Source organism: Macrotis lagotis, chromosome 1 (assembly GCF_037893015.1).
Source record: "Macrotis lagotis isolate mMagLag1 chromosome 1, bilby.v1.9.chrom.fasta, whole genome shotgun sequence".
In the NCBI taxonomy this organism is placed as follows: Eukaryota; Metazoa; Chordata; class Mammalia; order Peramelemorphia; family Peramelidae; genus Macrotis; species Macrotis lagotis.
The window spans coordinates 188,106,140-188,121,551 of NC_133658.1; the positions used below are offsets into that span (position 1 = coordinate 188,106,140).

General features: G+C 32.8%; 1 protein-coding gene across 6 annotated transcripts in view; it reads left to right on the forward strand.

The window, feature by feature from the left end:
- The window catches only part of GPCPD1 (glycerophosphocholine phosphodiesterase 1), a 118,962-nt gene that overhangs the window by 25,464 nt on the left and 78,086 nt on the right, over positions 1 to 15,412 (forward strand). For all 6 annotated transcript variants that reach the window (XM_074209500.1, XM_074209498.1, XM_074209501.1 and 3 more), the window contains 5 exons: positions 4,249 to 4,324; positions 6,476 to 6,517; positions 11,714 to 11,837; positions 12,694 to 12,922; positions 14,284 to 14,446. In XM_074209500.1, coding sequence (XP_074065601.1) covers positions 4,249 to 4,324; positions 6,476 to 6,517; positions 11,714 to 11,837; positions 12,694 to 12,922; positions 14,284 to 14,446 — 634 coding nt within the window. The remainder of the gene's footprint in view (positions 1 to 4,248; positions 4,325 to 6,475; positions 6,518 to 11,713; positions 11,838 to 12,693; positions 12,923 to 14,283; positions 14,447 to 15,412) is intronic.

Sequence of the window (15,412 nt, forward strand, 5' to 3'; positions counted from 1 at the left end):
TAATGTATTTTCCCCACATACCAGCTTAAATGATACCCTTTTCCCCCTCCAAACTTGGTGGCACTTTTTAAATGAGATGGATTTTTAGTTAGATACATTTTCAGATTCCATTTCAATTTTGCATTACCTGTGGATCAATAATGGTATATGAGAAAGTTTTTTTGAAAAATAAAGTGAAGGGAAGCTAAAAGGCCATCAGCAACAATTTTATTTGCCATTTTTCAGTGTACTCTTTCCAATAAATAGATCCATAGGGGTTTAAATCACATTTCACACTTGTCATATTTAGTATGCCATATTTGACTTTTTAATATAGATGTTTTATGTTTTAGAAGTTTAGTAGCATGGAATGTGAATTCCTTCATTTTTGCAGTAAAGTATATTTATGTGAAATATTATACTTTTCGTAATTAGAAATAGAAATGAGTTTGAACTATAGCCAATAATAGCTGGCAAATAGCTCATCTTCAGTTTGCAAAGAGTAGGGTTTATATCTTACAAACAAAAAAACCCCCCAAAATTGACTTCCTACCAGTAATTATTATTTTGAAATATGTACTTAATTGTAGGTTTTTTTTAAGGTTTTTTTTGCAAGGCAATGGGGTTAAGTGGCTTACCCAAGGCCACACAGCTTGGTAATTATTAAGTGTCTGAGGTCACATTTGAACTCAGGTATTCCTGACTCCAGGGCCAGTGCTCTATCCACTACACCACCTAGCTGTCTCTATATACTTAATTGTAGACATGTCATGACCCAGATTGTTTTTATTTGAGTATGTATTCTTAAATCCATTTCATAATCATATTCTTTTCATTTTTTATTTAGGAATTAAAAATTTTCAAAATTAAGTGTCTTTTTTATGAGTCCCATGTTTACTATTTTAGGTGGTCATTTCATCACATTAAAAAAATTTTTCCAAAAGCTAATTTATGTATATTTGAGTATACGAATGGTAAAATTCTTCAAATCAATTTACAAATGTTCCTCAGAATAATTGTGAAAAGAAGTTTTGAGAAGAAAATGTCTAAATGTCATGATATATGAAATTTATTTTCTGTTCTTAAAAAACTAAAGTTCAGAGATTAAACATCATAAACTGTTTCTAACTTGAACCAAATGATTTTTTTTAATTTTTGAATTTAATTTAAATAATTATTTACAAATAGATTCAAAAATCGTTGTTCAAATACAGTTTAAGTACAGTTTGAATGGTTTAGGACTGATGTTGATGCTAGCCCCTGCTTTTTTTTAATGCTCTCTGTTTCTTTATAAAAAGAAAATATTCCTTTTGGATTATATAGGTCATTATATTTACCATTTTGCAGACTCTCAGAGTTCAATGCTGTTATTTTTATATTGACATTTCCAAGGTTTATTTTTGTTACTTTTTTGAAATATGGGTTATGGACTTATTCACAACAAGAGCTTATACAAATGTTAAATATAACTGTCAAATATAGAATGTTTCAAACTTGACCTTATTCTAATGTTAGACTTTGATAGCATATCTTTCTGTAGATGATACAAAATAGATTTGGAGATGAAAAAGATTGTAAGGGATCTTCTCCACCTAACACACTGGATTCACGTGTAAATGGGAGTTTGTCTAATGTCTCATTTTTATATAGTAAAACTTCATTACAGCATAACGTAAGTTGGAAGCTAAAAGTATGTCCCATGGAAAATGTTTATTTTAAATATTCTTTCACTAATAAATATTTACCTTTATGTTTTATAAATGTTTGAATTTTTACTGTATAAATTTGAGAATACTTAGTTTTTTTCAAAAGTATTTTATTGCAAAGTTTTAGCAACTATATTTTTCTTAAAATGCCCATATTTGAAAAGTATAAGGATAAAATTACTTTTTTATTTTTGGTGTTAATTCTTTTTGAACTTGTAATTAACACTATCTTGCTTTTGACAAAGTGTTATATTTCAATAGCAAAATTTCGTTTTAGCATTACTTATTACTCCAAAAATTGAGCTCTAAACTCTTGTTAGTAATTATGATTATTTTTGCATAACTTTCTGCAATTTAGGGTCACTATAACTTTTTAAAAGTTATCTTAATATGGAAAAATTATATCAAAAGAGGAAAACAGTAGCAAAATTATTGAACCAAAGTTATAAAAATGTCTTCATATAGTTGCAAAATTAAATGAAGATTTTCTTATTTTGGTTAAGGATCATTTTTGATTTTGACATCTTCAATTTTTGGTTATTTTGTAATCAGATACATAGATAAATAAAATAAGCATTCCTTTCAGTTTTTCAGTACATTTTCACTTTACTTCAAGTTACAAAGCTTATTTGAGGTTTGGCTCTTGAATTTCATTGACAATGTTTTGGATAAAAAAAAAGAAAACCTCACATTTAAATCTTTATACTAAATATTTGGGCATTTCTTACCAGCTTGTCAATTTAAGACTAGTCAGAAAAGCACATAACTGATTCATTATATATTTCCATGTCATTGCCATTTAACATTTTTGTTAATATTGACTAATATTAAAATATAAAAGAACACTTGAAAACCTACATATTGATATATACTTGTTTTATTTTGACATGCTTATTTTGTTAAACTCTGGGAATTTTGAAGTTTTATGAAAAACTATCATATATATTAGCCACAGACATTAAATCCCTGTTATGACGATGGCATTGTTAGGGGCTGAGACAGATGTACAAAGACAATAAAATATGATTTCTTCCTTCACTGAACTTCACCTATTGGCAGTATAACTGAAATAAAATCTAGACTTCATAGGATTTTTAGATCAGAGCATGAAGGGACCATATATGTCACCTAGTCTTATTTCCTCTTTTTACAATGATTAAACTGAGGTCCAGAGGGGATAAGTGTCTTATCTATGATAGATAGCAAGTGGTAATCATCAAAGCAAGTATTTGAATTCAAGTCCTCTAACTGAACAATACTCTTTCTTTTGTAATCATATTGCCTCACCTTAATTAAATTTTGTATCATTTGTCTGGGAATTTTAAAGTTTAATGTTATATTCCTTTTGATTTGTGTTAGAAAATTCAGATATTTGAGTAGCTTTGATTTAAAAAAAAAAAGCACAGTTGTTAAAGAATTGGCATTTTTAAAAACACTTTGGTGCTAAATATTGGTGATAAAATAGACAAAAAAGTAATTAATGGTATTTGTTGTCAGGAAGATAATTTTCTGTTGAGAGAAAATGTAAACACCAAAACAATTGTAAGACTAATCATTTAATTCTTTAATCAAGATTTCTTTATTTGTATGCAATTGGCAACATCTGTGATGCAGATTGAGGGATAGGTCTTTTTGGGAAAAGAATAGTTCATTTGTTCTTTTAGAACCTTTTAAAATATATATATATATATATATATATATATATATATATATATATATATATATATTGCTGTAAACATTATGAAGCACCCATAAAGCACATTTGTTTAGTAAAGGAATAATTCATATTTGTTAGAGTATATTTTCCATATTGAAAATTTTCATATCCAGTAACTTTTTATACAGCAACAAAGTTACAGCATGTGTGTATTTTTCTAGTAATTCACTAGTTTGAATATATCTTTTTTTAACCAAACTTGGCCTATGCTCTAAAGAATATCCATAGTAAGACTAAAAATCTTAGTTCATTCCTTATTTGTCCATCACAAATTCTGTTTTTTATTACCAATAATGGAGAAGTTATTCTTTGACATTCAAATTTGGTATGTTCTTGCTTTCCTTTTTAAATATATGTAGATAAAATAAATTTGGTTATTTTTTTCCCCCTTCAATATACTGTTATAGTTAAGAATAGAGTAGAAAATAGATATTATAGAAGGTTGCACTCCAAAGTCTGTTCCTGGAATGCAAAGACTACTCTTATGAAATATACATACTTTCTATTTTTAATTAACATGAGTTTTCTGGGAAAAAATTCACATATGTAGTGTACGAATAAGATTCAAGTCCCATATTTAAGATCCAGAAGCTAAGACAATTTAATGTATCACTCATTTAATTGCTTTCTTTTTGCTGCTTCTACTTTCATTTCCTTTTAGCAGCCAACTTTACTCTGTTACATGGTGAATTTCAATTTGTTGGCTTAACAGCATTGCTAGAGTAAGGAAGATGAATTTCTTGGTTTCATATTTAAGTTAAACTTTCCCCTACAAACATCTAGTGAAGTCATGGATAGAAATAAGATATGAGAAATTATTGTAGACATTTAACTTTTAAATTGCAGACTATCGGTGGTCCATGTCAAGTCATAGTTCACACGTGGGAGACTCATCTACAACCACGATCAATAACCCCTTTAGGTATGGGCATTAACTGCATCTGTTTGAGGCATATGCATAAAGTTACTAATATGCTGCAAAATGGCTTAGTGAAATTTGATAAATTTTATAAGCAAGATGAGAACTTAATGCATTTCTCGTTCCACAAATTTCACTTAGCACATCATGGAGCTTACTCTCAAAAATAAACAATTCTTAATTTGCCTCAACCTTTTAGTTAACTTTGTGGAATATTGCTTTCCTATATTCTCTAATTTTTGGTAGATTTCATTTATCATAAAATGTATATTGAATATTCTCAATTGGAGACATAAAAGCTTTTTTTCTGAACTAATTTCCTTGTTTTTGAGACTGAGCATCCATGGCTTTATTATGTTACTTTAATTAGTTCAGGCTTTAAAAGTGAAATTTAAAGAAGAAAACATATAAGCCATAAGACTTAGCTTGGTAAATCTTATTATTTAGTTTATATATTCCATAGGATAATAAAAATTTACATAATGGTGATTACTTTTTGACTGAAATATATTAAAATTCAACTTGTTTGAATAAATTGAATCCACACTTCTTGGATACATATTTTTCCAAATTAGAAAAATTTAAAGAAGCACCCTTGAATGTGTTAGACTTGGAGATAGTTATCTTTTTAGTGTCATTAAGTTCTCTTGAAACTTGAGACTTTTATTCTCATGTAAACATTTGCACTTTTTTTTCATTTATACTGACGTTGTAAATGAAACATTGAAGTTCATGTCACATGTTTTAAATTCCAGACCTCTCTTAAACTGAAATTACCTGATCATTAGGGAAGTAACATCTTTTTTAGTTTGTTGACATAAGAATTTTTAAGTAATAAATTACTTGCTACTTAGCTTTGGAAGCAGTGAATATTTCTGCTTGGCTGTAGAGATGAGCTTAGTATTAGTTTTGATCCATTAGACATCTTCCATCCTCTTTATTGAATTTTCTTATTTTCTGAATGTTAATACCTTGGGGAATACTTTAAAGAAGATATATAGCTATATCTCTGTATGTTATACATACACACACACACACACACACACACAAACACACCACTATATTGAAGCTGAAAAACATATAAGTAATGTTAAATAAACATTTAAACAAGAGTTTGAGAACTGACAAACATATGTGTTTTTAAAACAGTCATATGGTAAATGGAAATTCATTTTTAGTCATTTTAAAGAAATTTAACTTTTAAATTCTGATAAACTGTACAGTTAAATTTGAGAACCATGAGAAGTATTGTAGAGAATCTTTCTGGAAAAAGCACATTTAATTTTTAATTGTGTATATTCCAAACATATACACATTTTTATGATGGAAAAAAATCTGCATTTGGTGGGTAGAGAGTAAATACTGAAGATAGCTAGTTGATACTGTCAACATATTGAAATAGGATATTACTGTTATTAGAAGTTGGAAGTTTGCAATCTTTCTTAACTAATCACTATTCTGGCAGGAAAGGGGCACTTAGGACAAATTGGGGGTTTCTTATTAAACACAATTTTTCTCACAGTTTTATTGAGTATACAGGTAAGTTTGTATTCTTAGATTTTTTTTAGCTGGTTGGTTATGGAGAGTAGTTAGAATTTTAGTGGAAAATGGAATTTTTGATAGGATTTATGTCATAAATAAGAATAAGCATTTTAATTGTGCCTAATCTTTCATCTAGAAAAATCCATTGCTTTAATTTCTACCTCTTTTACCCCCCCCCAAAAAGTCAAGGAATGCTTTGATTGTGCACATTGGTGTTAAAAAGTCAATCAAAGAGAAACGATGTAGTGTGAAGATTATTTTTACTAATCAACCTAATTTTCATTATCTCTAAAAGGGAATGTTGAATTCAGTGGCCTGTTTCTTTATTTCTAAATCTCTGGAGTCTCTAATATTATGAGGGTAGAATGCTATTTATTATTGTGGGAAACATTGCCCATGCTTCTTTTTTCTGTTTTGGTAAATTCTTATGTCATCATGGGAATTTGAGATGGCTAGTAATTTCAAGAGAAAAAGAATCTTTTACTGAGGGCATCAATAAATATGCTTATTCACCAGACAGAGGCTTAAAATAGATGATAATCATAATTGTTCATTCTTTATAAATTGTAACTTTTAATGCCATTTCTCTACTTATTTTTCATTTACTTTTAGAAAATGAAAGCACAGTTAATGATGGACAATATGGAATCCTTGGTAAGTAAAACCTATTTAGATTTAGTATGTTAAGTGTTGTAAAAAAACTTAAATTTCAATATAAATGGTTTAAATTACACATTTACTGTTTTTGGAAATATCAAATAAATGTAAATAGAAAATGATTCCTTTTTAAATTTTATATTTATTCTTATTTTGTACAAATAATGCTTTTTTATACATTACTAAAATATTCTTGTTTAAGAGTAAACATAATACCCCCTCCCCCCCAAAAAATATAGACCCATATGAGTGATAAAGGAGAGGAAAAAATTAAAATAATAATAATAATAAGTATGACCAGATGGTTCAGTGGATGGAGCACTGGCCCTGGAGCCAGGAGTACCTGAGCCCAAATCTGGCCCCAGACACCCAACAATCACCCAGCTGTGTGACCCCGTGCAAGCTACCCCAACCCCATTGCCCTGCAAACCCCCCACCCCAATAAAATAGTAATGATAATAGTAAAGGCGGCCAGGTGGCAGACAGAGCACTGGCCTTTGAGCCAGGAGCACCCAGGTCCAAATCTGGCCTCAAACACCCAACAATCACCCAGCTGTGCAGCCCCAGGCAGGCCACCCAGCCCCATTTGCCCTACAACCCCTAACAATAATAATAATAACAACAATGATAATAATAATAATAATAATAATGATAATAATAATGATGATGATAAATGTGCTTCAGTCTGTGTTCCAACACTGCCAGCTCTGTCACAGGTGGATCACATTCTTTATGATAAGTCGATCACAAAAGTTACTTCCATATTTTCCACCATTGCCATTGCTGATCACAGCTCCCTCCATTTGTACTTCTCTACTACGATGTATTATATTTTCTCTCTTCTTTCACTCTGACTCTGCTGTAGGTAGTTGAGTGGTGCAGCAGACAGATCCTTGGCCCTGAGGTCAAGAGGCCCCGAGCCCCCATACCATGCCTTAGTCCCAGCATCCACCCAGCCCTATGGTCCCGGACAGGCCCTCCAATCCTAGCCCCTTGCAAGAAGTAAAAAAAGAAAATGTGTTATATCTGACCGCTCTTCCCCCATGGTCCATCCTCTCCTCCATCACTTGCATCACCCCCCTTCCCCCTGTCCCCCCTTCTCTCCTTCTTACTCTATATGTCTATATCCCATTGAGTATATATGCTGTTTCCTCTCCTAGCCACCTCTGATGAGAGCGAAGATTCCCTCATTCCCCCTTGCCTTCCCCCCTTCCCTATCATTGTAATAGCTCATTGTAATAAAGAAAAATCTTATTATGTGAAATATCTTAGCCTATTCCTCCTCTCCTTTTTCTTTCTCCCATTACATTTCCCTTTTATCTATTGATTCCATTTTTACACCACAATATATCTTCAAATTCAGTTTTCTCCTATGCTTCATCCATAAAAGCTCCTTCTACCTGCTCTATTAAATGAGAAGGTTCATATGAGTATTATCAGTATCATTTTTCTATACAGGAATACACGTAGTTCATCATCATTTAGTCCCTCATGTTTTCCCCTTCTCCTTCACTCTCTATGCTTCACCTGAGTCCTGTATTTGAAGATCAAACCTTCTGTTCAGCTCTGGCCATTCCAACAGGAACATTTGAAATTCCCTGGTTCATTGAAAGTCCATCTTTTTCCCTAGAAGAGGATGTTCAGTTTTGCTGGGTAGTTGATTCTCGGTTGCATTCCAAGCTCTTTTGCCTTTTGGAAAATTATATTCCAAGCCCCCTATGAGCTTTTAATGTAGTTGCTGCTAAGTCCTGTGTAATCCTGACTGCAGCTCCATGATATTTGAATTGTGTCCTTCTGGCTGCTTGTAATATTTTCTCTTTGACCTGGTTGTTGTGGAACTTGACTATAATGCTCCTAGAGGTTGTTTTTCTTTTGGATCTCTTTCTCAGGGGTATGTGTGGATTCTCTTCATTTGTGTTTTGCCCTCTACTTCTAGGATATCAGGGCAATTTTCCTGTAGTAATTCTTTGAATATGATGCCAAGGCTCTTTTCCTGGTCATGACTTTCAGGTATTCCAATAATTTTTAGATTATCTTATACTAAATCTGTTTTTTTTTTATATCTGTTGTTTTTTCAGTGAGATATTTCACATTTTCTTCTAATTTTTCATTCTTTTGGTTTTGAAATATTGAATCCTGATTTCTCGTAAATTCATCAATCTCCCTGAGTTCTATTCTTTGTCTGAAGTATTTATTTTCCTCAGAGAGCTTTCTTATCTCTTTTTCCATCTGGCCAATTCTGCTTTTTAAAGCATTTTTCTCCTCAGTAACTTTTTTTTTTTAGGATTTTGCAAGGCAAATGGGGTTAAGTGGCTTGCCCAAGGCCTCGCGGCTAGGTAATTATTAAGTGTCTGAGACGGATTTGAACCCAGGTACTCCTGACTCCAAGGCCGGTGCTTTATCCACTGCGCCACCTAGCCGCCCCCCTCAGTAACTTTTTGAACTGTTTTATCCATTTGACCTTTGCTGGTTTTTAACATGCTGTTTTCCTCAGCATTTTTTTGTATTTCCTTGACTAAGCTGCTGACTTCTTTTTCATGTTTTTCGTCTCTCATTTCTCTTCCCATTTTTTCCTCTATCTCTCTCACTTGATTTTCAAAGTCTTTTTTGAGCTCTGTCATGGCCTGAGCGCAATTTCTGTTTTTCTTGGAGTCTTTAGCTGCAGGAGCTTACGCTTCCTCATCTTCAGATTGAGTGTTTTGATCCTTGGAACAGGCAAAGTATTTCTCAATTGTGTTCCTCTTCTTTGCTTACTCATTTCTCCAGCCTGTTCCTGGTTTTGGGGTGCTTCCTGAGCTTTTGAGTATTAGTGGGACACCCCCACAAGGACCTCAGTTTGTGAAGCTCTGTCTTCCCTCCTGGTCTGTGAATAACCACAAGCGCACCCCTCTGCCAGGGGGCTGAGGTGGGGGGAGCCCTGCTGTTCTATTTGAGGCCTAGACTGCGATCAGGGTCTGAATGTGGTCAGAGCCCCAGAGTCCTGTTCCAGGGGCAGAGGACAGAGCTCTGCAGTCTCTTTCCATCTCCTCCCTAGGCTCAGCACTCATACCCTGGGGGGCTTCTGTTTACTGGCTTCTGCTTCTGGTTCCTGGTTCTGGGCTGCCTGTTCCTTGCTGCTTGCTGTGTGCCGAGGGCCGGGCTTCTTGTGCTCGCCCTGGCAGAGGTCCTTCTCCCCCCCCATCCCCCCAAGTTTTTGCCAGTGCTCTCTGGGATTTAGGTCAGGAAACTGCCCTTGCTTCTGTGAGCCACAGCTCCCAGCATCATGGGGCTGCCTCCAGGAGGCTGAAGTTCCTGTGCTTTGGCGGGCTACCCCTCTAACCCCATGGAGCGGAGCCTTTCTGCTCTTTCCCAGGTTACCTTGGGTTGGAGAACTGCCTCACTGGATTTGAGGCTCAAGTCCTCCTGACTCCAGGGCCAGTGCTGTATCTACTGTGCCACCTAGCTGTCCCAGATGCTTTTTATTTTAGACATTGTTGTATATTTTGCTGAGATATTCAGTTGTCTACCTTAGTTCCATTATACTGGAATACTTCACTTTTTAAAAGTAAAGATTTTATAATGCTGAATATCAATTTATATCTGTGAATGTAGATGCTGTAGTACTTTGCATTAAATGAATATAGATTTCTAGCCATTGTCTGAAAGTAGTTTTTTTTTTAAATTCTCATTTTACTTGCTTTGGATTTTAGCATTCAAGACAATATTTGATGGAAGATTTAATTTAATTGAGGTTTCATTTCATATATACTTCGGGGGTTGTGAGAGTGTGTGTGTGTGTGTGTGTGTGTGTGTGTGCGTGCGTGTGCGTGTGCGTGTGCGTGCGCGCATGTCTATGTGTTTCTCTCCATGCCCTTATGTTGAAAAGAAATAGTTTTATATCAGAATTTAGTTCTGAAATATTTGAATGCCTTAAACTTTTTGTGTTACATCTTGACCTCATATATCATACATACATTATAATTTGGAAGGATTTTTTGTAGGAGAGATTTTATTAATTATGTGATATTTCTAATTTCTCTAAATGTAGCACATATGACATGTAATATTATTTTCTAGTTCGAAGTGGTTGATTGTCAGTTTGTTTTCTAGAGTCAAACAAAACTTTGAATTAACAAGAACTTTCTTGAGTTTCAGACATTGGTGAAAACTGACTTTTTTTCAAAATAATTTTCTGAATTTTTTTTTAACTTTTGCTATTTAAGATTAAACTTAGGGGAGGTCAAATAACTCAAACAGTGCTTTTATATTGTAGTCCTGCTATTTGATCAGGTTAACTATATGCAGTAATGTGAAATTATGCAATAATTTATATTTTATTAGTGTTGTCTTTCATTTGAAATGAGTGGTCTGAAAAGTGTGTGAGAGGAAAAATTTTGGTGGAAGGCTTGTCAGACATACTACCTTCTTGGAAAACAAACTATCTTAAGTCTGCCAATTTTAATATAAGTTGTTAGGTATAGAACTCTGAATTAGAAGTCAAGATAACTGGGTAGTTTTGAATGTAGTTGAATGTCTTTTAATAACCATATTTTATTCCTTATAGAAGTCATTTTCACTTGTCAGAGCCTTAGTTTTGAATTTAAAAATGTTTACCATCTAAAATGGCTATAATTGGGCAGCTAGGTGGCATAGTAGGGACAGCTAGGTGGTGCAGTGGATAGAGCACTGGCACTGGAGTCAGGAGTACCTGAGTTCAAATTTGGCCTCAGACACTTAATAATTACCTAGCTGTGGCCTTGGGCAAGCCACTTAACCCCATTGCCTTGCAAAAAAGAAAACAAAACAAAACCTAAAATGGCTATAATCATTCAAATACAGAATGGGACAAAAATAACTCGCCCCTCCCCACTTTTGCATCTTACACTTTATGATAACACCATTAATATAAAATAGTACTAGTTAAAAAACATATGTTAATTCTTGCTTTTTATTTGGATGAAACTATTACATAGATATTTGCCTACCAAATCTCAGTTGTTTTCAGTTTGAAAGTGTAGCTAATTACTTGAATATTTACATGTTTTTTGATTCCTTGGATAGCTTTTTTTTTGGTGTGAAGTGATATATTTAAAGCATAATCATATATTTTAAATATATCCTTATGATATGACAACTGGTGAATGTTATGTATTCAAGTTGTTTGTTTTGTTGTTTTTTAATATAACAAATATTACTCTTCATCTGCTTTGTTAGATGGTGTTGAAAGTCTGGATAATGGATGGCTGACATGTCAGACTGAAATAAGATTGCGTCTACATTATTCTTCAGTACCGCCTGTCTTGATATCCAAGAAAAAATTTAAAAAATCTCGGTTTAGGTATGATCAAATTTTTATCATAAGGTACAAGAATTTATGGCTACCTTAGAATATTATGTTAATATTTTTATCCCTGATTTTTTACTCTTCAGACTAGAATGGTTTTTGTTGTTTGTAGTAGTTAAACCAAAGGAATAACACTTACTTTTAGATAGTATTATATATATTTATTTTTGTTATAAAGTACCTTCCTAATCCCTTTTCTATCAGGTAAAATATTTGTTGTTTGTTCTTTCTTTTGCTCATGAATTGTTGCCATCATATACTTAAATGATTCTTTGAATTGGAAATTTTAGGAACTATCAATGTTTTGTTTTGTCTATATGTGCAAAAAAGCATGTTGAATCTCTAATCTTTATCTTAACTTCCTTTAATTTATGTACTAAAACTAGGAAAAATTAGAATAGAGTAATCCTTCATTATGTGTTCAGAATGCTTTTTCTTATTTGTAAGATCAGAATAGAAAGTTACTGTTAACATTGTTATTAAGCTATTTTGTAATTCTGATTAATAATTTTAAGAACTAGAACTGAAACTTTGCATATTATTAAGAAAGAAGTAGGGGCGGCTAGGTGGCGTAGTGGATAAAGCACCGTCTTTGGAGTCAGGAGTACCTGGGTTCAAATCCGGTCTCAGACACTTAATAATTACCTAGCTGTGTGGCCTTGGGCAAGCCACTTAACCCCATTTGACTTGCAAAAAAAAACCTAAAAAAAAAAGAAAGAAGTAAATTTGTGCTTTATCCATCATGTGAAGGTATAGTTAACCTAGCATATTCTAATGCTTTTAGTTTTTGTATAGGTTTTTCTCATATGCTAAATTCAATTTTTTAAAATTTATCCTTCATGATTTATAGGGTAAAAGTAACATTAGAAGGCCCGGAAGATGATGAAGATTGTTTATCTCCCATAGTTCATCACAAAATGGCAAAAAATTTAGAGATATCCTTAATAAGTAGTGATGAATTCAAATGTCGGCATTCTCAACCAGATTGTGGTTATGGGTTGCAACCTGACCGATGGACAGAATATCATATACAGTCTATGGAACCAGCTAATATGGAATTACTCTTTGACTTTTTTGAAGTGAGTAGTTTTTAAGTATGCCTGTCCATTAGTGAGAATTATTTGTGAGCATATGTATTTTCAGAATGTTTTTCATGAATTCTTAGCGTTATACAACTGTGAAAAGGTCAAAATCGTGTAGATTAATCTGAGAAGTAAGGTATTTTATACTGCATTTAACTGTGTTATATGTCCTACATATAAGACATTTCACAGAATGTAAGCTTTTTCAGAGTAGATTTGTTTCATTTTTTGTATTTATATCCCTTGAATCTATCACAGCATATAGTAGACGCTTAGTAAATGCCTGTTGATGATTCATTTTTGAGTTGAATTGAAATGGTCACACTTGCCAGAAGGTTATCTACCTACCTAGAAAAGTTTTTTAATCAACAAAATCGAAGTATGCATTTGTATATATTTCATACAGTATATATTTGGATTATAAATTTTCAAATAATAAATGCATTAAACACATAAGATATAGACTATACTAACTGTAATGTAGCCAGGGCAGGATTTGGGGAATAAAGGCCTAGTTCTCAAAGCAAATTTATTAAATCAAGGAATTAATAAAGTAAGGGAAGTCAGACAGATTAATTTTAAAGCAGGAATTGGGAACCATTTTTCCTGCCAAGGGCCATCTTATATTTGGCCAAATATTTAATTCATCTCCAAAAAGATCCCAGATTTTTTTGAATTTTGAGTCTCACCTTCAGTTTCTTGAGAAGTGTCAGACTAATACATTTCTTGGGCCGGGAGGTTTTCTATCCCTGATTTAAAGAGCTACAACACATAATGGTTGGAGGCTCTTGGATGCAGAAATGAAGTGTAATTTACTTCAACTTCTAGGAGAATGATCTTACCCTAACCTATCCTTAGCAGTTTCTGGGAAATACAGAACCAAGGTACATGTTGGGGTGCTGCTGCCTTTTCCCTGTATGCCTAGACATGTTGGGTCTCTCAGATGTTATTTAATATATACCTTGCCTATTATCTGTGTCTGTCCTTCTCTGCCTGCCAGTAAGGAGTTGGATGCACAATATCACAGCAACATATAGTTATCCTTCAGTAGACTACACAAGACTGAGGGTACTGCAGTCATAAAATTTTTCTGTATTTTATTTATGAATTTTAGTAGGAGTTTATCATTATCAACTGATAATAACTTACAAGAACTGAATATTTTCATTAAATTAAAAGTAAACTAGCCTGATTAATTTTAATCTATGCTTTTATAGATATAAATAATTCTAAGTAATCACTTTAGATTATAACTCTTTTTAAAATATTCAGGGACTCGGGAATTGATATTGCATACTATCAAATTATTAAAATTTTATATTTAAACTAATTACTTGTTCTAATGCTTAATTTTTCAGGAAGATCTAAGTGAAACAATTGTTCAGGGAGATGTACTTCCCGGACATGTTGGTACTGCATGTCTATTGTCTTCTACTATTGTTGAAAGTGGAAGAAGTGCAGGAATTCTCACACTTCCCATCATGAACAGGAGTTCAAGAAAAACAATTGGCAAAGTTAGAGGTATTTATGCTGACAAATCAGAAGTTATGTGAAATTTTGCAATGTAAACTACTTACTCTTCTAAATTATAATTTTAATTAGTTTTAAATTATAACATTAGAATTGAAGGAAGGCAAGAATAGGAATTATCTGTACAGTGTCAGTGTTTGTGGGACATACCTTCTTATTTTTTTTTACACTTAATTATAAAATTTAATGAGAACAGTGGTTTAGTGGATAATATATTGATCTTGGAGTCAGGAAGACTTGTGTTCACAACTCCATTCTGGCACTTCTTTATCATGTGACCTTGGGCCAGTCACTTCTCTGTGATTCAATTTTCCTCATCTGTAAATTGAAGCTAATGATAACATTCACCTCACCCAATATAAAATTCATACTTTATATGATTTATGCTATGTATGCTTTGTACTTTAAGACTTCCTCCTAGTGATAGTTGTATATCATGTAAATGTTACTAATAATTGATCATTCACATTGATTATTAAACAGTGCATAAACAGATTTACTTTTGCTTAAGATTTTTTTGTCACTAATCCAGGAAATTAGAACATATTTCACCTTATAGAGAGCCTCCTTGAGTGGTGAGATTCTCTAGATGTTTTTGTTTGCCAGATATATGAATTCTGAGGACATTGCAGAACCTTGTGGAAGATCTATAACCATTCAAAAGAATTTGATCCTATCCACGCAGAAAGTGGCTGAAGAATTCTTATTTGCACAAAAGATGTCACACGCTTAGAAAACCTGTAGGACATGCTTTTTAATTTGTATGGGATATCCAGTACAAATGGACAAGTTAGGTCAAGAATTAAACAAGAGGGAAAGGTTCTTTCATTTTTAGGAAATTTTAAAGTTCCTTTAATGAGCTCAATTGCTTAGCAACAAGAGCCCATCTTTTTAATACCAGTTTTACACCTGTGGTGTTATATAGCTTTGAGACATAGAACAAAATAGTTTTATCAA